This window comes from Pelophylax lessonae, assembly GCF_965119305.1.
Source record: "Pelophylax lessonae genome assembly, chromosome: 9".
NCBI lineage: Eukaryota > Metazoa > Chordata > Amphibia > Anura > Ranidae > Pelophylax > Pelophylax lessonae.
This window is the reverse complement of record NC_138776.1, coordinates 144,920,498-144,948,477: the sequence shown is the minus strand read 5'-3', so window position 1 is coordinate 144,948,477 and position 27,980 is coordinate 144,920,498. Positions and strand designations below refer to the sequence as shown.

Below are 27,980 nucleotides of genomic sequence, written 5' to 3'. Positions count from 1 at the left end.
AGGCATATGCTTTGTTCATATTTCATGTCTGAGCTTTACAGCCACTTTAAGGTAACCCATTCATTTTGAAAGAGTTTGTAATGCACCTTAACGCACTAAACCACACTTGCAGTATTTTCAGCTCTATAGATTTGTTGCTACTATATGTAAGCCTAAGGAGGATGTCACCAGGGAAACTCTACATTAGCGACACATCACCAGTTATGCAGGCTAGCCTTCCATTTACCTTTGTGATTTCCTCCCTCCATCTTGTTGGCCCAGCCAGCAAGGGAGCAATTCTACAGAGATGGGCAATCAGTCTTTTAACAAGATCACCTGTGTGAATTGTCACTAAGAACCCATTCTCACTATCCTCACTCTAAGGCCCCTTTCACACATGCTGTCCGTTTGTCCGTTTTTCATCCATCTGTTGACGGATGAAAAACGGACATCAATGTATCTCTATGTAAAAACGGATGACAACGGATGATCATCCATTAACATCCGTTTTCATCCGCTTCCGTCAATGTCCATTTTTTTGAACGGATCCTATTTTTCATCCGTCAAAAAAACGAATCGGACGAAAAACGGATGACAATGGATGAAAACGGATAACAACGGTTGAAAAACGGATGACAACGAATGAAAAACGGATGGCAACGGATGAAAAACAGATAACTGACGAAAAATGGATGAAAAATGGATAGCAACTGACGAAAAACGGATGACAGCTGACGAAAAACTGATGAAAAACAGATGTGAACTGAGATGAAAACTGACGTTGACTGAAGACAAAAAACGTGACTGAACGGACCGTATGAGTGAAAGGGGCCTTAAGAGATCTGTTTGAGCATACCAGCTAGTGTCTGTTGTTTGTTGGCGGTTCCTTGTAATGTTTTAACAAAAGGCACCATTTATCAGTTTTTTTATTTTTTAGAAAAATAATAAAAATAAAATGGCAATGCGACATCCATTCTTGTACATGTTAGCAAGGTTGTAATGAATAAATGAGGTTTTCAGGTGTTGGGGGGGGGGGTGTTGGGTTGATGCCAACAACTTCTGGTGACTGTTTTTTTTTTTTTTTTTTTTAACTGCCAAACTGCAATTTTGCATTGTGAGCCAAGAGGTACTTCATATACGTAGGGCTAATGTGAACAATCAGGTACAGCAATCGTAGTAGCCCATCTAGTTTAATGGGGTGATCTCAAGCAAGTCTGTCAGAAGAAAGAGAAATATATTAAATAATAAAAATAATTTAAAAACAATTTAAATAGCGCCATTATAGCTCTCGCCTGAATCTACAAGGTCCTTAGAAGAACACCTGAACACTATTTTCTTGATTTTTATTGGAATTGCTTTTGTTGATTTCATCAAGAGAAAACCAATATGAACATTACTTGCTTGGTTCACCGGAATCAATATTCAAGTCTGTGCCGTGTATATGTCTTTGTACATAGTTAGAGAATGCTGCTGACAGCCTTTCTTTTTAGCTCTTTTCATAGTTAGGCTGGTAATGGTTTGCCTTAAGATGAGCCCCATTGATGCATTTGACATTTGTATGGCTGCTTGCATTTACATTGTATATCTGAGGTAGGGTAAACATTAGTATTCATTGATCAACAGGGAATAATTCTTTTTTTTGGATGTAGGTAAAAGCGGCTGACTGCCTTATTTGTCCCCACAGATGAGGATTCACAAAACAGCATGAGTGTTCACACAGCAGAATGACAATATAATTTAACAGCTCTGATTTCTTCAGTATCATTGGTTGGAACTAAAATCACAAACATCCTTTTAAAGGGTTAATTCACCTTTACCAAAAAACTGCCTATGCAAGTGAGTGATGACTGGAAATAAAAACAAACTGTGCAGCTTTGATGAAAGTTAACTTTCGTTGGGAAAAAAAACAGCAAATTAAAAAAAATTATAGCGTATATAATTGCGACACAAATATTGTAATTGAATGTTATTAAAAATTACCTTTCCTTTTCAATCTGCAGGGGCTGTAATTTTCTGTAAAATGCAATGCAATACGGCTATCTGGAGGTGTTCTGTACACAGAATGTGTGCTGAACCCCCCCCCCCCCCCCCAAATATGTAATTTCCTGTTTGTGTGATTGGCTCACTGATTTTCCCATTAGCCTACACGAAGATACAAGTCAGATTGTTAGCATCCCCTACAACAAAAATGTCATTTTTGATGAGATACTTCCGATAGGAGATTAAATCTAAAGGGATGCAGAACCAGCAATTTTCCTCATTAGAGCCCTGCAGGTGCAGCAGCTGGTTGATAATTATGAAACCACTCCCATTAGACTTGCTCAGCACAGGGGCACAGAGAAACAAGTATATCAAAGAGAATAAATGCTCCTGGGTTTGAGGGGTTATTAATACGACTAGGATAGCCGGAGACCGACCTTAGCTGGTATTGTCGTCGTCCTGCTGTGCTGCCACTCATAAAGGGTCGGGGAAACCTCAAAGGAAACTGAAAAGAAAAAAATGCAGAGGGCGCACCAGCCTAGTGCATTAGCTTTTAAAATGTTTTATTATTTAAAAACGTATGTACATCATACTTACAAAAATGAATAAAGAATAGGTACAATGTACAATTATAGATCCACCGCGGAAGTCCACTGGGCGTAGTTTGCTGATTACAGACCATGATGAGATAGTAAACCTCTAAATGTGCTTACACGTTTTGAGGGTGTCCTCCCTTCCTCAGAGCTCTGATTTACATCACATGTGAATCACCTTGGCTTTCTATGGAGCAGGTTTGTGGGCTGGATACAGTGTAATTTTAAATAGAGTCAGGTACCATTTTCAGTTCAGTTAAGGTGCAATTTCAAGTATCATACACTTAAAACATTTGCACATGAATCGTACCTAAACAGCCGAACAAAACCGCACCAGATTGCTTTAACATGTCGCACTGAAACTGGGCCTGCACATATGTAAACCCAGTTTGTTACACTGGGTATTGGTATTTGGTATCGGCGAGTACTTGAGAAAAAGTATTGGTACTCGTACTCATTCTTAAAAAACTGATATTGGTACATCCCTACTTGTAATTACATTGACACATCCCTACTTACCCGACTTGACATAAACACAGACACACTTACCATAGGTTGAACTGGATGGACTGATGTCTTTTTTCAGCCTCACTATGTATGTACATAGTTACAATCAGGGAATTCAATAATTCCCTAACAACACTTTTCTAGTGCTATAGCCCTTTAAAATGGCATGAACCAGATTAAAAAAGACCTGCTCTTTTCGGTAGCTTTACCGACACATGCAGCAGATTCAGGTCATTCTCAAAAGAGCACGTTTTACAAAGTAGCGCTATTAGGCCTCTCGCACACAAACGTAATCATTAGCCAATGGCAGAAAGAGTAAGTTATGTTCCATAAAGACCTTGCAGATACAAGTGTATAGGCGTGCAAACATGCATATGTGTTCTTTGTCCTCTTTTAGCTTCCAGTGTTGAAATTACGCATATGCGCTTGTATATACTTGTGTATACTATCTATACATGTAAATGACTGTAATCGAATATAACATTTTTATTTTGTTACAGCTCTGATTGCATCACTGCATTATGGATCTTTACGCAGCTGTGTGCATAGTCTCATAGACAACAGTGCACCTGTGTTCAGATCCATAAACAAAAATGCTACACAACCACAAACATGGCGTTTTACTCACCTATCTGCAAGAGGCTTTAGCGCCGGTTCATACTGGTGCGATGTAGGAACCCTGCGAATCCATTGTGGTTTCCGGCATCGCACCCACTCGCAGGCAGTTTACACTGCCATATGTGAACTGCTGGAGGTGTCAATATAAACATAACGACAACCCCAGATTAGTTTGCATATCGCAGTGTGGACTGTCAGTTCGGACAGGAATCGGATCGCATAGGTGTGAACACCCATGCAATCTGATTCTGGTGCGGACCAGAAAAAGGGTCCTGTGCAACTTTGGTCCGAATGCGATGCAAACTCAGCCATGTAATCTATATGGCTGAATTTGCACCACAGAGACATCGCATGTGATTTGCACAGCAGTGCGGTGCTAATCACATGCGATGTTTGACATTGCATATGTGTGAACCCAGCACTTAAAGCGGAGTTCCACCCAAAGTGGAACTTCCCCTCATTTGTTTCCTCCCCCCTCCGGTGCCACACACCTACAGTATGTGTAGATGCTGACTTTAAATTTTTGGAGGGGGAGTGGAAATCCGAGGAACTCTGCTTTAATGTACCTAATTCAAAAAGAAATACCTCAAGTTCATAGGTAATGAATCTGGAGGTAATAAAGCCCAAGTATAAGACTGGCCATACACTATACAATTTTCTTTTTCAATTTTCTTTAGATTTACCTTTAACTATGTAGTGCAAGGACCTGCCTGATTGCATACAAATTGAAAGTGTTTAGGTTTGACCTCATATTATATGATTTTGGTAAATCTAAAGGAAAACGGAATAAGAAAATGGTATAATGTATGGCCAGCCTAAGTTGGGAGTACAGAGACAGGCAGAGTGCTGTATGCTGTGTAGCCGATCTTGCATGTTTGCCACCTCTTCCTTCTCCCCACAGGTCACTTAGGAAGACTGTCAGCTCCACGGCTAACAACCTCCTAACAACCTGTGACACTCAGGTGGGGAGGCTGATACACCAATTCCCCATCACTTTAGCTCTTTTCTAAAATTGACAGCAGGCAGTGGGCAGTTTCTTTAACCGCTTGCCGACTGCTCACAGTATATTTACTGCGGCAGTCAGCCCCTCACAGGCAGAGCGACGTAGGTCTACGTCGCTAGCCTGTGAGGCTCTGGGGAGCGAGCGCGCGCCCGCGGAGGCGCGCTCCCGCTCCCGTGCGGTCACGGACCCCCCCCGCGCGTGTGACCGGCGGACCCGAACGTCAGGGGAGAGGGAGAAAGTCAGGCGGTTCTACAATGTAGAACCGTTGATCAGTGTCCCTACAGCTCAAGCCACAGCCAATCACAGTAAGAATCACGCCCCTAGGGACACACACAGCCCCTCCCTCTCAAATAAAGTTAAGCCCTTCACTACCAGTGTATTTTTACAGTAACAGTGCATATGTATAGCACTGATTACTGTAGAAATGTCACTGGTAACCCCAAAAGTGTCAAAAATGTCAGTCAAGGGTCCGATCTGTCTGCCGCAATGTCACAGTACCGCAAAAAAAATCGCAGATCGCCGCCATTACGCGTTAAAAAAAAAACAACAAAAATGACAAAAATCTTTCCCTTTGTTAGTAAACGCGATAACTTTTGCGCAAACCAATAAAAATACGCTTTTTGCGATTTTTTTTACCAAACATATGTAGCAGAAATATAAGAACAATGTAGCGCTAATCATCAGTAAAAAGTTCTCAGAAAGATTAAAAAGTCCATGTAAAGTCCCAATATGATCAGATGAAAAATGTAGCGAATCCGTGATACCACCACCAGACACCCAGTTCACACTGACCCTTACCACATAACGATGATCCCCATGACAGAGATCCCAAATGCCAAAAATAGACTCAGTAGGACTCGATATGTATCCTGGATAATATGCGTCCTTCTCTGGAAGTCTCAGGTCATTAGTCACAGGTATGTAGGGAATGAAGCACAAAGCAGTATCATAGCGCAGACCATTTATTAACCAGATCAAAATAATAGATTAAAAACACTTACAAGGATCCAATCATAACGAGCATGTAAAGCAGTCCAAATTGTTTCCAAGCATGTTCCGCCACTGCATTCCACCAAAATGATGGCCGCCACGTCTCCTCACTGTGGGCGAGCATGTCCACTGTGACCGCCCGACGTACGTTTCGTTACACTGAACGTCTTCAGTGAACGTCTTCAGTGACGTCTTCAGAAGACGTTCAGTGTAACGAAACGTACGTCGGGCGGTCACAGTGGACACGCTCGCCCACAGTGAGGAGACGTGGCGGCCATCATTTTGGTGGAATGCCGTGGCGGAACATGCTTGGAAACAATTTGGACTGCTTTACATGCTCGTTATGATTGGATCCTTGTAAGTGTTTTTAATCTATTATTTTGATCTGGTTAATAAATGGTCTGCGCTATGATACTGCTTTGTGCTTCATTCCCTACATACCTGTGACTACTGACCTGAGACTTCCAGAGAAGGACGCATATTATCCAGGATACATATCGAGTCCTACTGAGTCTATTTTTGGCATTTGGGATCTCTGTCATGGGGATCATCGTTATGTGGTAAGGGTCAGTGTGAACTGGGTGTCTGGTGGTGGTATCACGGATTCGCTACATTTTTCATCTGATCATATTGGGACTTTACATGGACTTTTTAATCTTTCTGAGAACTTTTTACTGATGATTAGCGCTACATTGTTCTTATATTGCTTTTAGATCTGTTTTTTATTCCAGATTCTGTGTAGCAGCTTTTCTATTTGGATTTTATTACCAACTTCTGAAGTTTGTATGTTTGAAGCTTTGAATTTCAGTTAGTGCAGCAATTTTCTTTATTATCATATGTAGCAGAAAGCAAATTGGACTAAAATGTTAAAAAATTTTGATTTTTACATTTTTTTGGGGGGGAATTTCATATAAAAAAATGTGAAAAATATTGTTATTTTTGCAAAATTTACGTTTTTTTTTTGTTTATAGCGCGTGATCAAATACCACCAAAAGAAAGCTCTGTTTGTGGAAAAAAAAAGGACGTCAAATTTGTTTAGGTACAGAGTCGCACGACCGGCAATTGTCCGTTAAAGTCACACAGTGCCGAATCGCAAAATACCCCCTGGTCGTTTAGCAACCAAATCCTCCGGGCTTAAGTGGTTAAACAATAGCAGGCTGCCATTTACAAGGGGAGCAGATCTGTTGGGGAACTAGTTTCTGTGAATTTCCATCAGGCATTGCCCAATCGGATTCAAAATTCCCTGCTACTGCCTCTGTGTGACAGCCACAGTGGTGGGAGGAAGTTGAGTTGCATTGTAGGCAGAATGCCTGTATGGACATCCTGGACAAAATGTGCCTCCACGCTTGGTGCACACTCTTCGTTCATGCACCTGTCTACAACAAGTCCATGAATCAGTCACCTGCATTGCCATTTGTCATATGGAGGCGCCTTGGAATTCCAAAGTATGTCTTAAGCTGGCCATACATTATACAATTGTCTTATTCAATTTTCTTTAGTGCAAGGGCCTACCAGATTGAAAGTGTTTAGGGTTGACTTTATATTATAAGGTTTTCGTAAATCTAAAGGAAAATTGTACAAGAAAGTTGTATAATGTATGGCAAGCCTTAGACACTCTTTATGAATTCCCCTGAATATCTCAAAACAACATGTCGATTTTTCATAGCAGTGTGGAACTAGCAGATCAACTCCACTTTTGTTGAGAAAAAAAGAAACAATCCCTTCTGGGTGATCTATGTATATTGCAAGGATTTTTACAATCTTTATTGCAATTTCCTACCTTTTGTTATTATGAAGAAATAGATGTTTGTCTGTGTCAATATTCAAAGTGAATCTAATGGGAGTGGATTTATCATTATCAATCAGCTGCTGCACCTGCAGGGCTCTAATGAGAGAATGTGGGTTTTAGATTTTTAATCAATCAGTTGCTGCACCTGCAAGGGTCTGCATCCCTTTGGACGTGATTTCCCTTTGGGAGAAAATTACATATATCTTAGTGCTGACTTTGAGGAAAATAAGTGAGCCAATCACACAAGTAGGATATTATATTTACAGGAGGCGTTCTGTATACCATCTATGGTAGCCCTATTGCATTGCATTTTACAGAAAATTAAAGCAGCTGAAATGGAAAGGTCACACTTTAATAACACTTAACTACAATTTAGCAATTGTATATGCTATATTATTCTTTATTTTTTTTTTATTTACTAATTTTTTTCCCACAAATATGGAGTTACCCTTCAGGCAAAAATATGTAAAAATTGTATTGGTGTAAATTGTAGAATAATGTTGAGATATTGTTATTGAAAATCTCTGAGTATTGATAATTGGGAACATAATAGATAAAATGCCAAAGGGCAGTGGGGTCAGATGTCAGAAACATGAGTAACCCCCGCCACATCTGAACTTTGTGACAGTATGGTGAACACAGTAAGGGAAACATATACTAATACATAACCCCCATGGAAACCATATAATCTTTCTAAATATAATAGCATTTTCTTTGTTGTTGTCTTATAGGGTGGCCTTTCGACAACATCATGTGCAAAATGAGCGGCCTTGTGCAAGGAATGTCTGTTTCTGCCTCTGTCTTCACTCTGGTGGCAATTGCAGTGGAAAGGTATTACAACAAATTTGCATTGTTTTTAATGTACAGTAAAACCTTGGATTGCGAGCATAATTCGTTCGGAAACATGCTTGTAATCCAAAGCATTTTTATATCAAATCAAATTTTCCCATAAGAAATAATGGAAACTCAGATGATTCGTTCCACAACCATTTATTCATAAGTCTTTCAGTTTATAGTCTATATACAAAGATTATAGCAATGTGATAGGTTGTGTCATCATAAAATGTCCATCCACAAATGGTGCCTCCACAAGGGGATTAGAAGCAAAATCCAGCAGGAGTTACAGAGTATAAAAGAGAAGGGAGGCGCCTCTAAGTGTCGCAGTATGGTCACCATACTGCGACACTTAGAGGCGCCTCTCTTCTCTTTTTAATGAAGGTACAACATTTAGCAACTCACATGGTTGATGATTAAAGAGGCACATCTAAGTATGCAGGCATCCGGGGTAAAGCCTCACAGGTCGCCGTAGGTCGCCTTCCATAGGGAAGCTGCGGACCTGTTCTAATAGGAGCGACAAGAGTCGCTCCGACTTAGAAAAAGGGTCCAGAGCTTCTTTTGGGCGACCCGGAGCGACCGTCATAGACTTCAATGTTATGAAGTCCGTGCTGGCCGCTCCGAGGTCGCGGCGCGCTGCTCGCACCGCGACCTCGGAGGTCGCCCCTGGAAGTCGGGTCGCCCCAGTGTGAACGGGGCCTAAGCGTTCAACAAAAATGCTGTTTTTCAATGTAACCATATAACATGGAATTTCATTTTAACATCAAGTCTTGTACTTCGCAAAAAAAAAAGCAAGGTAATTAGCTTACATTTCCACGTTGAGGCTTGGAAAATAGATTCACGGGCCTCGTTAAACCTTTGTGATATAAACTATTCCCATAACACTCCTGGTCCTGCTGCGTTAATGCTTGGCAAAATGATACAAAATGATGCTATAGTTACAATGACTTCAAAGGTGGAGAAAATTGTGTAAAATGTATTCAGTGGCATGCTTATATATTTACAGAATAAGCTTTTAGGACAAAAACAGGCTAAATGAAGAACACTTGTGAATACATTTTGTTATGTTTGTTTGTTTGTTTGTTTTATCAGTAGAAGAACGCTTAAATCTGTACCCAAATTATCACATATGCCCTTCACAAGGGAAGTAGTCAATCATTCAATGAATAATGAGATATGGATTAGAGCCAAGAGATGTGTCAATATAATGTCATTTTCATCCTTTTCTTCTTATGAAATTCTTTCCAGCAATCGATTAAGAGTCCATTCCTACAATTAAGTTAAAGTTCATAAACATCAGTGTAAATACAATTTTTTATAACACAGTGCAAAGATTGTGTCTCATTTGCCTTGATATTTTTTGTAATTGCATTGTAATAACAGCTATAGCTAACCATCTGCTAGATACTAAGTTCACCAATGATGATGGCCATACACAAACCGTATACGCCATGGATAAAAATTGGTTCTCAATACACTTTTTTTTTGTTTTGGTTAGCTGAGCTAACCTTTATCTTATAGCAGCTTAACCACTTCAGCCCCAGAAGATTTTACCCCCTTCCTGACCAGGCCCTATTTTGCGATTCGGCAATGTGTTATTTTAACGGACAATTGCGCAGTCGTGCAATGCTGTACCCAAATGAGATTTACGTCCTTTTTTTTCCCCACAAATAGAGCTTTCTTTTGGTGGTATTTGATCACCTGTGCAATTTTTGCTTTTTAAACAAAAAAAGAGCGACAATTTTGAAAATAAAACAATATTTTTCACATTCTGCTATATAACATACTCAAAAAAAAAATTTAAAAATCAGAACTTTTTGACATATTAAGCCAATTTATTTTCTGCTACATATTTTTGGTAAAAAAAATTGCAATAAGCCTATTTTTATTGGTGTGCGCAAATGGTATCGCGTTTACTAACTAGAGGAAAGATTTATGTAATTTTTATTGGTTTTTTTTACTAGTAATGGCGGCGATCTGCGATTTTTTGTGGGACTGCGACATTGCGGCGGACAGATCGGACCCCTAACTGACATTTTTGACACTTTTGGGGGGACCAGTGACATTACTACAGTAATCAGTGCTAAAAAATAATGACGTCATCGGCTGCATGCACTGTAAATATCTCCTAAACAGTGCAAGTTTAGAAGATATTTAAAGCACCTATAGGTAAGCCTTAATATATATAATTTTGGATTTATTTTTTTTGACAATATTTAAAACATGTTTGTATTTATATTTGGATTTATTTGTGTGTCTATTCACCATGTATTAATTTATATAAGTATCCACTAGAGGGAGTTTTTTTCTTTTTGGTGCTTTTTGATGGATATGTGTTGAATCACTTTATTAGATGTTTAGTTCACACTGGAATTGTACTATATATATAGAGAGTGATACAGTTATTGGCACCCACTGGTTTTAGCAAGCGCTGTATTTGGCCTTCTACAAGACCATTTTACTTCATTACTTATTTTGTATACAGCAGCTGCATAGTATATTGTTTTTAGGTCACTAGGTTCACACAATTTTATTTACTTAAATACCCTTGTAGTTCCACTGGCGCGAGGAATATACTTTGTATATATATTTTTTCAGAAGCCTTAATTTAGGCTTACCTATAGGTAAATGTCTTTAAAGTGGGTTTTACAACCACTTTAAAGCAACCTTGATAAGTAAAAAAAGAAAAAAAAACATTTTTTTTTTAACCACTTTAATACTGCTCACTGTGCTGCTACTGCGGTACAGTGGCTAGTTATCGTCTGGCGACGTAGACCTACGACACCTGACATTCCCCTCTCTCCCGCTATATTCAGTCACAGCGGGAGTCGCTGCCAGATCGCCGCCATTACTAGTTTAAACAAAAAACAATAAAAATGACATAAATTTCCCGTAGTTAGCAGCTGCGATAACTTTTTTGCGCAAACCAATCAAAATACGCTTATTGCTATTTTTTTTTACCAAACATATGTAGCAGAAAACAAATTGACCCAAAATGTTAAAAAATTTTGATTTTTACATTTTTTGGGGGGGGGGGAAATTTCATATAAAAAAAATGTGAAAAATATTGGTATTTTTTCAAAATTGTCGCTCTTTTTTTGTTTATAAAAGTAAAAATCGCACAGGTGATCAAATACCACCAAAAGAAAGCTCTATTTGTGGGAAAAAAAAGGACATCAATTTAATTTGGGTACAGCGTCGCACGACCATGCAATAGTCCGTTAAAATAACGCAGTGCCGAATTGCAAAATATGGCCTGGTCAGGAATGGGGTAAAATCTTCCGATCTTAAAGCGTTTAAAAATACGCTCATTGAGAATTTTGTTGTCAAAGACATGTAGCTAAATACATTTTGGCCTAAATATATGACAAAATTGAATATATTGAATATATTGGATATTTTTTAACTGTCAAAGTAGAAAAATATTGTTATTTTTTCAAAATTGTCACATTTTTTTATTAATATCGCAAAAAATAAAAATCGCAGAGATGATCAAGTACCACCAAAAGAAAGCTCTGTTTGTGGAGCAAAAGGACGTAAATTTCGTTTGGGTACGGCGTTGCATGACCGCGCAATTGTCAGTTAAAGTCACACATAGGGATGATCGAACGGTTCGGGTCCACCATCGGTTTGGCCCGAACATTGGGTGTTGGAGGTTCGGCCGAATTTAGAACTTTTTGCCCAAAAAGTTGGGAATTCGGCAACCAGAACCGCCCAAAATGCAATGCTTCAGGAAATGGGCTTTAAAAGCCTGTGATTGGACCAGAACCATTAGCAAAAGCCAATTGAGGGGGCAGGAGAATGTTAGGAATGTGATTGGAGTGACAAGGGGGTCCCTAGACCAATCATTAGTGAATACGCCCCCCAGTATATAAGATCGCCCCCGCCATATTCCTAGCATTTTTATACTGTACATGGAAGAGAGTGGAAGCAGTTCTGTTAATTTTACTTGAAAAGTGTCATTTAGCTATTTATTAGTGTCAGGAAAGGGATATCTAGTGTAGTTAGAGTGCTCCTTTACACTTTAGTTAGCTTCAAAAATGTAGTTTCTGTAGGGAAAGTGTTAAGTGTCAGGGGACCGTAGTGTAGTGTAGGGTTAACTGGCAGTGACTGCTATGGCAGGGTGACAAAACCCTTCCATATCAGGGTGACCGCTATAGAGAAATGATCATTTCTCTGAATAGCTTCGGGACAGGCATATGGCTTCTCACCAGCCAAGCATTTTTTATGCTGCAGGGGCTGCCACTGCCTGTGCTTTTTTGAGGACATGTTTGATGTCAGACATGACATCTGAACATGTGTATAGGGGGTATATATAGACATATATGTCTGAATATATACCCCTAGACATATATAGGTGTGATAGTAGCTGAAATAAATGCTTGCGCTAATGAAATCATTTACAGTAATATATTTCTGCTACTATCACACCTATATATGTCTAGGGGTATATATTCAGACATATATGTCTATATATACCCCCTATACACATGTTCAGATGTTTTGCCTGCCTCAAAAGAACCCAAAAAAATGCCAAAAAAACGCTAGCGTCAAAAAAAAAATGCCCATGTGTGTTTTTGCTGGCATTTTTTGGGGGGTTTTGGAGGCAGGCAAAACATCTGAACTTGTGTATAGTGGTGTATATACACATATCCATATATTTATATACACACCTAGACATATATAGGTGTGATAGTAGCAGAAATATATGCTTGCGCTAATGAAATCATTTACAGTAATATATTTCTGCTACTATCATACCTATATATGTCTAGGTGTGTAAATAAATATATGTATGTGTGTATATATACCACTATACACAAGTTCAGATGTTTTGCCTGCCTCAAAAGAACCCAAAAAAATGCCAAAAAAACGCTAGCGTCAAAAAAAAATGCCCAGGTGTGTTTTTGCTGGCATTTTTTGGGGGGTTTTGGAGGCAGGCAAAACATCTGAACTTGTGCACAGTACCACTATTCACAAGTTCATATGCTTTTCCTGACTGCAAAGATCCCAAAAAAATGCCTTCTATTAAACCGGCAAGGTGTTACAGGAGCGGAGCCAACCCCCTGTCAGAAAGTTTTCTAATACAAACAATCCTTTTTTTTATGGTTCTGGACATGCTACAGAGCTGAAACTTCACAGGTACACTTTTTAGACCCCCCAGACACAAAATCACACAAAAAAAGGTCTTAAAAATTGTAATTTTTGATAAAAAAGCCAATTATTGAAAAAATTAAAAAAAAAGAGATTTTCTTGATTTTCTTTGGATTTAGTATCTGGGGGGTCTAAAAAGTGTACATGTGAATTTTCAGCTCTGTAGCATGTCCAGAACCAGAAAAAAAAGATTGTTTGTATTAGAAAACTTTCTGACAGGGGGTTGGCTCCGCTCCTGTAACACCTTGCCGGTTTAATAGAAGGCATTTTTTTGGGATCTTTGCAGTCAGGAAAAACATCTGAACTTGTGTATAGTGGTACTGTGCACAAGTTCTGATGTTTTGCCTGCCTCCAAAAACCCCCAAAAAATGCCAGCAAAAACACACCTGGGCTTTTTTTTTTTTTTTTTTTTTTGACGCTAGCGTTTTTTTTGGCATTTTTGGGGTTTTATTTTGAAGCAGGCAAAACATCTGAACTTGTGTATAGTGGTGTATATACACACATCCATATATTTATATACACACCTAGACATATATAGGTGTGATAGTAGCAGAAATATATTACTGTAAATGATTTCATTAGCGCAAGCATATATTTCTGCTACTATCACACCTATATATGTCTAGGTGTGTATATAAATATATGGATGTGTGTATATACACCACTATACACAAGTTCAGATGTTTTGCCTGCCTCAAAAGAACCCCAAAAAATGCCAAAAAAACGCTAGCGTCAAAAAAAAAATGCCCAGGTGTGTTTTTGCTGGCATTTTTTGGGGGTTTTTGGAGGCAGGCAAAACATCTGAACTTGTGCACAGTACCACTATACACAAGTTCAGATGTTTTTCCTGACTGCAAAGATCCCAAAAAAATGCCTTCTATTAAACCGGCAAGGTGTTACAGGAGCGGAGCCAACCCCCTGTCAGAAAGTTTTCTAATACAAACAATCTTTTTTTTCTGGTTCTGGACATGCTACAGAGCTGAAACTTCACATGTACACTTTTTAGACCCCCCAGATCTGAAATCCAAAGTAAAAATCAAAAAATCTCTTTTTTTTTTAATTTTTTCAATAATTGGCTTTTTTATCAAAAATGACAATTTTTAAGAACTTTTTTTGTGTGATTTTGTGTCTGGGGGGTCTAAAAGGTGTACCTGTGAAGTTTCAGCTCTGTAGCATGTCCAGAACCATAAAAAAAAGGATTGTTTGTATTAGAAAACTTTCTGACAGGGGGTTGGCTCCGCTCCTGTAACACCTTGCCGGTTTAATAGAAGGCATTTTTTTGGGATCTTTACAGTCAGGAAAAACATCTGACCTTGTGTATAGTGGTACTGTGCACAAGTTCAGATGTTTTGCCTGCCTCCACAACCCCCAAAAAATGCCAGCAAAAACACACCTGGGCATTTTTTTTTGACGCTAGCGTTTTTTTTGGCATTTTTTCGGGTTCTTTTGAGGCAGGCAAAACATCTGAACTTGTGTATAGTGGTGTATATACACACATCCATATATTTATATACACACCTAGACATATATAGGTGTGATAGTAGCAGAAATATATGCTTGCGCTAATGAAATCATTTACAGTAATATATTTCTGCTACTATCACACCTATATATGTCTAGGTGTGTATATAAATATATGTATGTGTGTATATATACCACTATACACAAGTTCAGATGTTTTGCCTGCCTCAAAAGAACCCCAAAAAATGCCAAAAAAACGCTAGCGTCAAAAAAAATGCACAGGTGTGTTTTTGCTGGCATTTTTTGGGGGTTTTTGGAGGCAGGCAAAACATCAGAACTTGTGCACAGTACCACTATACACAAGTTCAGATGTTTTTCCTGACTGCAAAGATCCCAAAAAAATGCCTTCTATTAAACCGGCAAGGTGTTACAGAAGCGGAGCCAACCCCCCGTCAGAAAGTTTTCTAATACAAACGATCTTTTTTTTTTTCTGGTTCTGGACATGCTACAGAGCTGAAACTTCACTTGTACACTTTTTAGACCCCCCCCCCCCCCCAGATACTAAATCCAAAGTAAAAATCAAAAAATCTCTTTTTTTTTTTTCCAATAATTGGCTTTTTTATCAAAAATGACAATTTTTAAGAACTTTTTTTTGTGTGATTTTGTGTCTGGGGGGTCTAAAATGTGTACCTGTGAAGTTTCAGCTCTGTAGCATGTCCAGAACCAGAGAAAAAGATCATATAGGTGTTAAAGTTAAAGGAGGGTCCCGACCCACATCCCTGTTCTACTGAAAAATTATCTTTTTTTTTTTTTCATGGTTCTGGACATGCTACAGAGCTGAAACTTCACATGCACACTTTTTAGACCCTCCAGATACTAAATCCAAAGTAAAAAAATTAATCTCTCTTTTTTTTTTTTAATTTTTTCAATAATTGGCTTTTTTATCAAAAATGACAATTTTTAAGAACTTTTTTTGTGTGATTAATAGTTAATGGGGCATGACCCAGAACCCTAAGCACTTTTTAGGGGCATTTATTGGGTTTTGGGGCTTCAAAATGGTGTTTTTTGATTACCGAAGTTCGGGTCCCATTGATTTCAATGGGGTTCTGAAATCCGGGCCGAACTTTCGGGAAGTTCGGATGTTCTGGCCGAACCGAACTTTTCAAAAGTTCGATCATCCTTAGTCACACAGTGCCGAATCGCAAAAAGTGGCCCAGACGTAAGACAGCAAAATCCTCCGGTGGTAAAGTGGTTAAATTAAATGTTCCTCTGTTGAACTCCTTATTAACCCCTCAGTTTATAAAAATCATTAGAACTGTATTCTCCTTCTCCATTCAATTGTAATTTTTGCTGGTGCCAGGCAGCTATAACATCCAAGATAGATGCTGTTCACTTGGTCATTTGATTGATTCAGCAAGAGTTAGACAAAAGTTGTTTCGGCCCACCTATGCTGAACAGTGTATTAGCCATGTAGAAGACACTATGTAAAAGCACACAATTGCTATTTGCACCTTGCAATGCAAACCTTGAGGCTTTGGTATATGCTGATTCACCACCTGCTAATCTTTTGGGACTGAGGCAAGATCCTTAGAGTTACCCATGTACCCTACTGGAAACCTATCCTATTGCAATGGCAGACTCTTCCCAGATTACTCTGTTGAAACACAGAAAGTGTGCATATCATTTGATACATTTAGGGCTGCTATGAGAGCTAACGGGGATTAATATAGCGTTTCTTTTACTGCCAAATCCTGCCAAATCAGTATTTTTTGCTAGAAAATTACATTTATATATTTTTTAGCAGAGACCCTAGAGAATAAAATGGCGGTTGTTGTAATTTTTTATGCCACACAGCTTTTACTCAGTGGTTTTTCAAATGCATTTTTTTGGGAAAAAATACACTTGAATACATTTAAAGAAACAAATAATAATATATACCCAATTGTTTTTATTTGTATAATATGAAAGATGATGTTAGGCCAAGTAAATAGATAACTAACATGTCATGCTTTAAAAATTGCACACGCTCGGGGAATGGCGTCTGCAATGGAACCGCAACCCACACTGTGTTTTTGGGCTTCCGTCAGTATATGCTTCCTCCAGTCTGAACATAGATATCAGATATTCTAGCCGCCCCCCATACAAAACTAGCCGACAACTTAGCATGTATAAGTTTTGCAACCTTCATTGAACAACTCACACCCAATATATACAGGATATGCATCCCCCTCCTGATCAGATTACCCCACCAGGTCAGGTGCCTGATTACATTATCATATGCAGATGAAATTGTATACAGAAATAATAATTAAGTCTAGGTAGGTTGCTAGGTGGTAGGCAAATTAAGCTTCTTCTGGTCTCACTCTAAGCAGTGAATTGGCCTTCAATTGCTTTGGCCTGTCCTAGAGTTTGAAGGCTGTAGGTTTGTTTGGATATTTCCAGAACATAGGGGGGGGAGAATCAAATGGGTAGCCTAAATATTGTTTGAGCTCCAGCCAAACCCTGGGAGGGTGGCTGAGGAAGCTAATAAATAGGGTGGGCTCTGCGACAGCTGGGTCTTCCTGCTGCAGAAATTCCGCCAGCCTGGGTGGGGGTCGATGCCCATCTCAGCAGCTACTTCTACTGATTCAAACTAATATTCATCAAGCCAAATAAATCAAATGTTGCCCCAAAGGATAAAGTAAAATAATTTAATCAACGGAATAAATAAATAGATAGATAATAAAAAACATGAATAATTAAAGTGCTAAAAAGTGACAAAGTGCACAAAACTAATAAAGGAAAAAAAGATCCAATGCAAAATATTCATATGTGAAGTCCATATAAAATCTCTGATAAATATATAAATAATTCTTCCGTGCTGTGCAATGAATATAAAGTGCTGGTGCTCACTTCACACATAGGTGATCTGTGGGAATCTGTGCTCAGTTACGTCACCACAGAAACTGACCCCGCTGACGAAGTTACTGTGGTGACGTAACACGTACTGGGGGCAGAGCCTGCGCTCGGATGCCCCTTGCTCCACCCTTGATTAGTTTTAAAAAAAAGAATGGACTTCAGAAAGGCATTTCTACTGCTGAATCCAGAAGAAAGGAATGCTTCAAGTTCTTCTGTGGGCCCTGTGGCTCTCAGGTCTGTGGGCCCCCTGAGAGTAAGCCAACCATACCACAGTAGGAGAGTGGTCTGTTGAGGAAAGTTTGGGGGTTTACTGTTAATGCCATTACCACCATTAGGGGGATGTAATTAACCCTTTCACTGCCATGACCACCTAAAACTTTCACTACTATGACTACCAAGATGGGGGGTCAACTTTCACTGCCATAATGACCAATGCAGAGGGAGAGGGGGTTGACATTTGGAAGGTAGGGGGTTACCTTTTACTGCCACTGACTATCAATGTAGGGTGGGTGGGGTTAAATGTCACTGCCACTGACCACCTGGTACTGCTCTAGGCCCTGAGTACTGGCATCAGTTCTTAGCCAGAACAGTAGGAAGAAATCAGCAAATGCCAGCACAAGAGCTGAAATCAGCTGCTGCTTGAAGAAGTCAATAGTCTCCTAATAATTTGATTCATATTCCACTTGTATGTGGACCACCATCTGGCCTATCTCATGTAGGAGCTTTTGAATCAGGGCAGAGAAATATGAGTGCTTGACGAAACATCAATAATATTCTGCCAGCCCCAGAAACGTTTTGTCTTTGCTTTTTGTCATTGAAAGCCTCTATTTCTTTTTGGTGTTTACCAGTAACACAGCATATAGGCGTGCAGATGTGGCATAAAACACCATTACATTGTCTAGATAGCTCAGAATACTATTCATATTCATGTTCCAAAGACATTGCTCAATTGTCCTTTGAATGGTTGTGGGTGTGTTTTTCATCACAAAGGGTATGCTAGTAAACTGGCACAGCATTCTGAGCATAACGAAAGTGGTCTTCTGCCTTGTCAACAGGGATCTGTCAATACCCGCTGGCAACATTGAGTGTAGGGAAAAATGTGGCCTGTTCTCTGTGAAAGAGGCTAGGCATTCATCATGGTAACCTTATTCAAATTCCTATTGTCCACACAAAAGTGGAGGGTGCCCTTCTTTTTCCTCACCAAGATGATTGGAGATGGCTGTGGGCTCTTGGTTTCTTTTATCAGTCCTTTTGCATCATCTATTCCAGAATCTGCTTGATTTAATAATAGAGGGGTGGAAGTATGCTTCAATGTCTATTCAGAATAGGAGGATCTCTCCTGTGGGAATCTCATTTTCAATTTCTTTGTTACAGCCCAGGTCATGGTCCACCTGTGAGAACACCTGACCACCTATCCAGTAGATGCCATAATGCTTCCAACTGAGTGGGCACCATCTCCTAGTGGTCACTTGTAGGAGTGGCAGTATTTGATCTCCTGTTCACTCTCAGTTTGCTCCTGCCTAAGTCATATTTATTCTTGCTATGTAGCAACAACTATGAACCTCTATGAGCTCTTTTTGCCCCATCTTGGGAGCAATCCCATCCACGATGAGGGCCAGTTTTGCCGCTGCTGTCCCAGGAAGCAAAGCAATTTGATGCAGGAATCAAACTAGTACTGTAGATTGCCAGACCACTATGAGGGTTCTGGTGACAAACTAAAGCTACTTCTGAGGGCAAGGGTTCCAAGAGGACAGTAAAGCCTTGCAATCCATTGCAAGAGCCAACATTCATAGGAAGTATGAGTTCTTGATTAGGTGGCACCATAACTTCTGCCCCAAACAGAACCCTAACAATGCCAGATGTCTACAGAGCACGTGTCAGAGCCCTCCAGTTCTTCCAGAGTCTACAGCAGTTGCCTGATTTTCTTAGGTGGACCCAAGTGTGTAGGTTCAGCATCTCAGCCCTCAGTTTTTGGATGATATTCCTGCCCAGTATGACCAGCAGCCACTCCTCCTGGGGGTGCGTGTGGCAACTACCCCCTTCTGACTGAGGTCCTGCTCCCACACAGCTCCACTTCATTTGGCTTATCAGGGCTACTTCTATGGAGAGGTCATTGGCAGCTGTTAATAAGATCCAGGGCATGTCCAGGATCATCATCCTCTTATGAAAGTATTGCTGGAATAAGAATTCTGGAGTAGTAAATTACGAGTGAAGATCAAATAGGCACTTTCTTTCTTCCAAAGTCAAATAATGTAATAGACATTAAGGGGCCCACACCTGCTTTGGAGCATTATGAATGAATGGCCACTTTACTACAGTGTTAAAATTATTGGCATGTATTTTATGTATTTTAAAACATGTCACGTAAAACAGTGTATAACTGTAGGAGCAGAAACATAAAATAATAGCAAATGCTGAAAATGCAATGCTTTAATTGTCATTTGTTTCTGCTTTGGGAGCAGATTGTGTCAGAATATAGAATAAGAAACAGAGGATATTGTCATGAAAGTGAGCTTGCTCCTTTTGAGAGCACTCCACCAGCATCCTGCACCGACTCCTCATTTGGAAGAATAGGATTCTGAAATTTAACAGCCAAGGAGTAGTAGGAGCTGGAATTTCATGACCTTATGTATCTTGATCCTGATACAAAAGGTAATAAAGTTGTCCACATTAGGTGGGAGGAACCAGTCAGCTCATCCTTGAAGTGATCTGATAAGCTTTGTCAGAATACTGATGGATAGTTGTTCCAGTCTATGTCTGAGGCCAGACTGCATAAACGCACAGAATATTGTTCAGCTGTCTAAGGCCAGCAATACACAGAGCGAAAGTTGCAGGAAAGACATTCGCTCAATTCCCCCATCAACACAGACAGTGTTGATGCGGGAATCTCTTGTGCCGGGTCAATGTCTTCTCCCGCAGCTGCTAGCGATAATCACAGGTAGACCCTGGCATGCTGGATGGACCCAAGTTGATCGATCGATCAACTTGGAACATTCAGCCTGCCCATACACGATTTGAATCTTGGTTGGTTTATGCTGAACCGCCCGAGATTCGAACCCTGTATGGCCTGCCTAAGATCTCTAATCTCTTGTGCCGGGTCAATGTCTTCTCCCGCAGCTGCTAGCGATAATCACAGGTAGACCCTGGCATGCTGGTTGGACCCAAGTTGATCGATCGATCAACTTGGTACATTCAGCCTGCCCATACACGATTTGAATCTTGGTTGGTTTATGCTGAACCGCCCGAGATTCGAACCCTGTATGGCCTGCCTAAGATCTCTAATGTATGTGAAGAATCTTCAAATCTGATGAAGGAAGCATTAGCAGATTCTTTGAACACTCTCCTAAATCTTTCTAGCAACAGCTGATATTCTTATTTATAACTGCCAGTGATCCCCCTTGAAAAGCATACAGGCCCAAGCCAGTGCTAGTCCAGATAGCAGGGAGTGCAGAGGACTTTAGTTCTGTCAGAAAGAAAGATTCCCAGGATTAGTTCAAACTGTATTTGACACTTGTTCAACAAACTTCTTGCAGAGCTGGGGATCCTGGGAGTTGGAGCAGGAGACATCATCCATAGTGATGAGATATGCTATACTGCGGCAGGCAGTCCCTCCTGTGCGAACTGACGTAGGGGGTACGTCAGTCACGCACCTGCAGCTAGGGGGCGAGCGTGCGGACGCCGCCGGCACACTCCCGCCCCCACTCGGCAGCGGGGACTCCGATGCACGGGGCTGGTGGCTCCGAATGCCGCCTGGCACCCGCGATTGCTCCCCGCTGAGAGAGAAGGACGGGCAGCTGTTGTAAACACAGCTGACCGTTCTTCTCTCTGGAATGATCATAGAGCCCATGTGATCCTTCTATATAGGATCACAGGTCTCTGTGATAATTTCACAAGCCCCGCCCCATACAGCAAAAATCACTCCCCTAGGCTCACATTTAACTCCTTGATCACCCACAGTGTTAACCCCTTCCCTGCCAGTGTCTTAATTACAGTAACAGTGCATATTTTTAGCACTGATTACTGTAGTAATGTCACTGGTCCCCCCAAAAGTATCAAAAATGTCAGTTAGGGGTCAAATCTGTCCGCTGCAATGTCGCAGTCCCGCTAAAAATCGCAGATCGTTGCCATTACTAGTAAAAAAAAAAAAAACAATAAAAATTACATAAATCTTTCCCGTAGTTAGTAGACGCGCTAACTTTTGTGCAAACCGATCTAAATGCGCTTATTGCGACTTTGCCAAAAATATGTATCAAAAAAAATTGGCCTAAAATGTTAAAAAATTTTGATTCTTAATTTTTTTTTTTTGGGAATGTTATATAGCAGAAAGTGAAAAATATTGTTTTTATTTCAGAATTGTCGCACTTTTTTTTGTTTATAGCGCAAAAAATAAAAATTACACAGGTGATCAAATACCACCAAAAGAAAGCTCTATTTTTGAAAAAAGGACATCAATTTTATTTGGGTATATCGTCGAACGACCGTGCAATTGTCCGTTAAAATAACCAAAATATGGCCTGGTCATTAAGGGGGAAAATCTTCCAGTCCAAAAGTAGTTAATTATCACCATTATAATCTGTATCACGCAAAATATGTGTATATAATGTATATAAATATATATATATACTGTATATGTGTGTGTTTACTGTATGTATACAGTATGTGTACATGCGTGTGTATATATGGTACAGTCCTACTACTCTTGGACTAGGAATTGTCACCATTATATTCAATACCATGCAAAATTATCACTCTGCTATATTAACTGGGGTGCTTGATGTTAGATCATACCCATATACTGTAACCTCCACCATTAGGTTTTACAGTACAAACTAAAACTTTGCATAAAAATTATGCATAATTTTACATACATATATCCAATACATTTTTTTTCCTTTCTTGTTATACGTTTTACCTACAATCACCACAACTTTTTTCTCACTTTAAATCATATATATTTTTTACTGTGTATATCCTCTGCCCTTCGGATCCACATTGAAAATGTTTTTTTGTCATATTTTTATGTATTTCATGCAGTGTACTATTTACCTTTTTCTGATGAAATTTGCATTAAAGAGCCATGAAACATGTTGATGGTGTTTTAACCTGTTTTCATGATCAATAAATACCAATCTTCCTGAAGAATCCTCTTGGAAACCTTTTTTTTTTAATAGGTGCTGACCACACACTGGTTCCATTTTGAAGCCTTATTCTACAGTAGGTGTAGAAAAGAATCACCCCCTTTAAATGAATCACATTTTTTTGCTTCGCAGCCTTAAACAAAGACAGACTCAGTTTTTATTTTATTCACCTGTATTTACTTTTAACATCCAAGTGAAAGATATAACACCAAAAGGTCAGGAGAAAAAAAACAAAAACAGAATCACTGAGTTGGAAAAAGGATCACCCCTTTGTGTCAGTGTTTTGTTGAACCACCTTTTGCTTTACTTACAGCCTTTAGTCTGTTGGGATATGTTGCTACTGACTTTGCACATCTAGATTTTGCAATATTTGCCAACCCTTCTTTGCAGAACTGCTCAAGTTCAGGAAACTTGATGGTGGCCGTTTGAGTATTCAAGTTAAACCCCATTGAAAATCTGTGGAATAGGTTTGGGCTCTGACTAGGCCATGCAAGGAAATTCACCTTTTTCTCCTTCAACCACTGTGTGGTCATATTCGCTGCGTGTTTTGGGTCATTGTCATGTTGAAAGGTAAACCTTCTTCCCGTTGACAACTTTCTGGCAGAGAGCAGCAGATTTTCCTCAAGAATAGGATGGATTTTTGCTCCATCCATTTTCCTTCTATCCTGACAAATGTTCAGTCCCTGCTACAGAGAAACAACCCCATAACAGGGTATTACCACCTCCATGCATTACTGTAGGAATGGTGTTATTTGGATGGTGAACTGTATTGGATTTCTGCCAGACATAATGTTTGGTGATGACTCTGAGGCCAAATAATTTATTTTAGTCTCATCTGACCATAACACCTTTTTCCATGTTGCCTTAGAATCATCAAGGGGCATTTTGTCAATGCTTAGTCGTAACTGCATGTGGCCTTTGTTGAGAAGTGGCTTTTTTCTTGCAACCCTCCCATACAAGCCACATTTGTGGAGAATTTGTGATATTGTTGTCACATGCACACTATGAATACTCTTTGTCATAAATTCCTGCAACTGCTTCAGAGTTGCTGTAAGCCTATTGGTAGCCTCTCTGACCAGGGAGCGTCTGTGTGTTGTACCAAATACCTTCCACTTCTAAATAAATCTCATAGGCACCGCATCCCATGAAAATAGGACAAGATAGTATTTCAAATATACAAAACAAAACTTTCTCCCTATTGAACCTGTGTGTGGACCTTTGTACATTGAAGTTGCTTTTTGGATTGAATAGACCTAATATTTACAATATTGGTAAGAGGCCCTCCACTAGTCCTCATACAATATATTTAATGTATGTAGTCTTTTTGGATACTTTGTTTTGTATATTTGGAATGCTGAAATGTTGATAGAATGCTTTTTGTGTGTACCTATTCATTGCACCTTGATCACTTTGCTTAGGTATGATAAAACATATATCCCCTTGGCGAAACCATGTCTGGATTATTGGGATTATCATTCCACGATTACCATCTATGACAAACTATGTTTGCAAATATTTAAGATGAACTGATCCACTGAATTTTTGTAATGTATTTTATACATACATTTGTAATGTATTTTATACATGTTTCTTTTTCTATTTGTTTTTTTTTTTCTTTTGATACAATTTTAATTGTTGGAATAAAATATTAACATTTTATCTTGCATTTGAGAGTTGTTGGCACCTTAAAAATCCCTGTTTAGTAAAAATGTCCCATTAAAAGGGGGGTAGCTGTGAATAATGAGAATGTTGGTTATAGGTCATATTTAGCAACTACAAAACTGGGCCATTTCTGTCAATTTTCACATACTGTACATTTAAAAATCATCATTCTTTGTTGGAAAATGATTTAGAACCCCCAAAACATTATATATTTTTATACAGAGGCCCTGGAGAATAAAATGGTGGTTGTTGCAAATTTTCACATAACACAATATTTGTGTAGCCATTTTTAAAATGCAAACTTTAAGGAAAAACTGCAGTTTAATACATTTTAGTGCATACTAACAATTTATAATACCCAAATTTTTGGTAAAATATAAAAGATGATGCTACTCCTAGTAAATAAATACCTAACATGTCACCTTTTAAAAATGTGCACACCCATGGAATGTCAAAAAATTCCGGCACATAACATTATCCATAGGCAAAGCTTTAAAAGCCTTTATGGGTTACTAGTTTAGAGTTACATAGGAAGTCCGGTGATAGAATTATTGCTCTCAATCTGTCATTCACCATAATACCTCACATATATGGTGCAATCACTATATTCATATGCATGTGGGACCTACTGTATGTATGCATTGTATTGCATTTTGGTGTGAGCACACTGGGTCGGGGGGTGCTTTCAAAAATGTTTTCTTTTTTAAATGTTATTCTTTATTTTATTTAAATTTTATTTTTTTACTCTGCCTTTTTTTTTTTTTTTTTAAAACGTTATTGCTAATACAAGGGATGAACAACATCCCTTGTGATAGCATGGGCAGTGATAGGTGCTGTTAGAACCCAGATGTCTCCTCTGCCCCCAAAAGCATCTGATCAAACTGAGATTGGTTAGATCAAATGCTTTACAAGCCAGTAACGACTTGTACACAACAAACCATAAGTGACTAAATCCTTGTCGCTTACGGTTGCTGATGTCATAGAGGAGGGGCGAGTACGGATGTAATTGCCTTTCCTCTTCTAGAAGTTAGGTAGCACAGTCACAGTGGTCCCAGGCTCCCAGATCACACCAGAGAGCTCCAGAGCGGCCCCCTTCTGTGCCCTGTAGAAATGATTAGGCAGCTGTAGAGCCCCAAAGATCACTTCTACAGCAAAGCCAATCACTGGCTGCAAATTTTGATACAAGCTGCAGGCATTATCCCGGTATAACCACTTTAACCTGAGGACATACGGGTACGTCCTAAGTGCGTGATGTGGTTAGGATGTAACTTGAAGTATGGTAACATTCCAGTCCCTTACCTACAAATCACCCTTCCACCTACCAGAATCGAGGGGTCCTTTCCCCTGCAAGCTTCTGTTTAGTTTTGACTTTGCGCAGCTGTGAATGTCTCCACTCATACATTTGCATCGTCCATTTATAGAGATCTGTAAGCAGATAATATAACATAAACATATTATACTTACCTGCTATATGCAATGGTTTTGCACAGAGCAGGTAAGTATAATATGTTTATTATTGAAAAAAAAAATTGCATAAGGGTTGACAATCACTTTAAGAAGGATGTGCACATTATATATGTACTTTTTCTTGACTTTTTTAAGTTCTTGCTAATAAATCTTGCATTGGAATTGCATGTAAACCAAAGACAAGCAGGAAAATGTGTAGCACAGAAAATAGCCTTCGCTTTTATTATGCTGGAGACTAGAAGGCCCCTTAAACAGTTAAATTGTTGGCATTTATATTCCAGTTTTCTTTCAAACGATTTTTTTTTCCTCTTGAAATCAGCTGATAGGTAATCCCTAGGTTGTACAGTGTCCTGTAAAGGTTTGAATATTTCCTGAACAGCTGACCTTTAACCCAGCAATTTCATTGTGATAGATTGCTTCTAGACATTTTCGTAAACATACCTGTATTTTCTATTTTCCTGTCTGAAGGGTGAACAAATGGTACGTTAAATATTTGCTATGGTATTCATTTGCAATGTGCTGTGGCTTTTCCCAGTCCTAAGGAGCACAAATTGTATACAATATCTCAACATCAGAAATACGTTATACTGGCGATAAGAATTATAGAAATACATCAGAAATTGATTTATCATAGTAGAAATTGTAAAGTGCCTTTAAATACTGTGAATATAAAAATAAAGCACAAAAATATGCAGGAGTATTTATATTTTCATAGATAAATCAATATCAACACAATTATAAATACCTTCTGCCTGGTATTACTATTTTGAATTAGCATGTTCTGAATAAGACAAATGTGATCTTTTCTGCAAGGTGTTGTAGTGTTAGACCTTTCCAGATTGGTGTGGAATATTACAAGTACACTTCTAGCTATGGGAAGATATACAGAATCAATGTGAGGCTGCGTTCTCATTGTTGCAATTATTTTCTCTGCTGGGCTATATCTTTGGTTGATGTTCAGTGTTGATACCAATTATTGCAGAGTAAATACATTGATGTACAGTGCAAAGTTTATTCTGCATCACCGTGTATCTGCAACTACTTTTGTTGTTCTCCAGCAAACCAAGCAGAACTAATGCTGTAATGACCATGATGATGATGTTTCTCAGTGGTGGTAGCTAGCGGGTATTTGCAGTAGATTGCCATTTTCTTTTCAGATGACACTTGAACTTACGAATAAGAAATTGTTACAATATCTATTTTGCCCTGTCACTGGTTCATATACACCCAGATGAAATATACAGTAATACATATTGTGCACTTCCTTCCTAGTCTCATAGCTCATATCAGTTGCAGATTAGAGAACTAGAAATGGCCTAGTGTACAATAGCAAAGTAGGCAAACTTTCTTTTTAACTTTTTGTTGCTAAAATGACCACAAAAAAAATCTTGAACAGCTACCCTAAGTGTAGTGAAGTGCTCATTTTATTCAACATGCTCAGATGCATGTGCAGGCCCCTTTCACTTCTTTTTCAACAACTCCCTGGGTTCCTGGACAGGGCCACATCTTGTCCTGGAAAGGCCACAGCTGATGAGACAGAGATAACTGGGCAAGTAATCTGCAGCCAGGGGAGAGAGACCCTCCACGGTCATATCCAGTGTGTGGGCGGCCATGCCAAAACTTAAATTCGCAAAGTTCTTTCAGAAGACCCAGCTACCGTGAGGATACTTTCCTTGACTGCTACCAGTGTATTTCAGTTCATGTGAGTGTCCTTTTGTGGCGTTTGTTCCCTCCAGCTGTTCACCTTTGTTTCTGGAGCTACCCCGAACTTCACTGTAAGGAATGCTCCTAAAAAAGATACTCTAAATTTGTGTTTCTCAACCTTTTTTTAGTCAAGGCACCCTCTAAAATTATGGACAATCTTGATGCATCTCATTCCGAATGTAAAAATGACTCTTTTTGCATAA

General features: G+C 39.2%; 1 protein-coding gene across 1 annotated transcript in view; it reads left to right on the top strand.

The window, feature by feature from the left end:
• The window catches only part of NPFFR1 (neuropeptide FF receptor 1), a 402,077-nt gene that overhangs the window by 349,536 nt on the left and 24,561 nt on the right, over nt 1-27,980 (top strand). Inside the window, exon 3 of the mRNA XM_082268073.1 lies at nt 8,191-8,290. Within this exon, the coding sequence (XP_082124199.1) occupies nt 8,191-8,290 (100 nt within the window). The remainder of the gene's footprint in view (nt 1-8,190; nt 8,291-27,980) is intronic.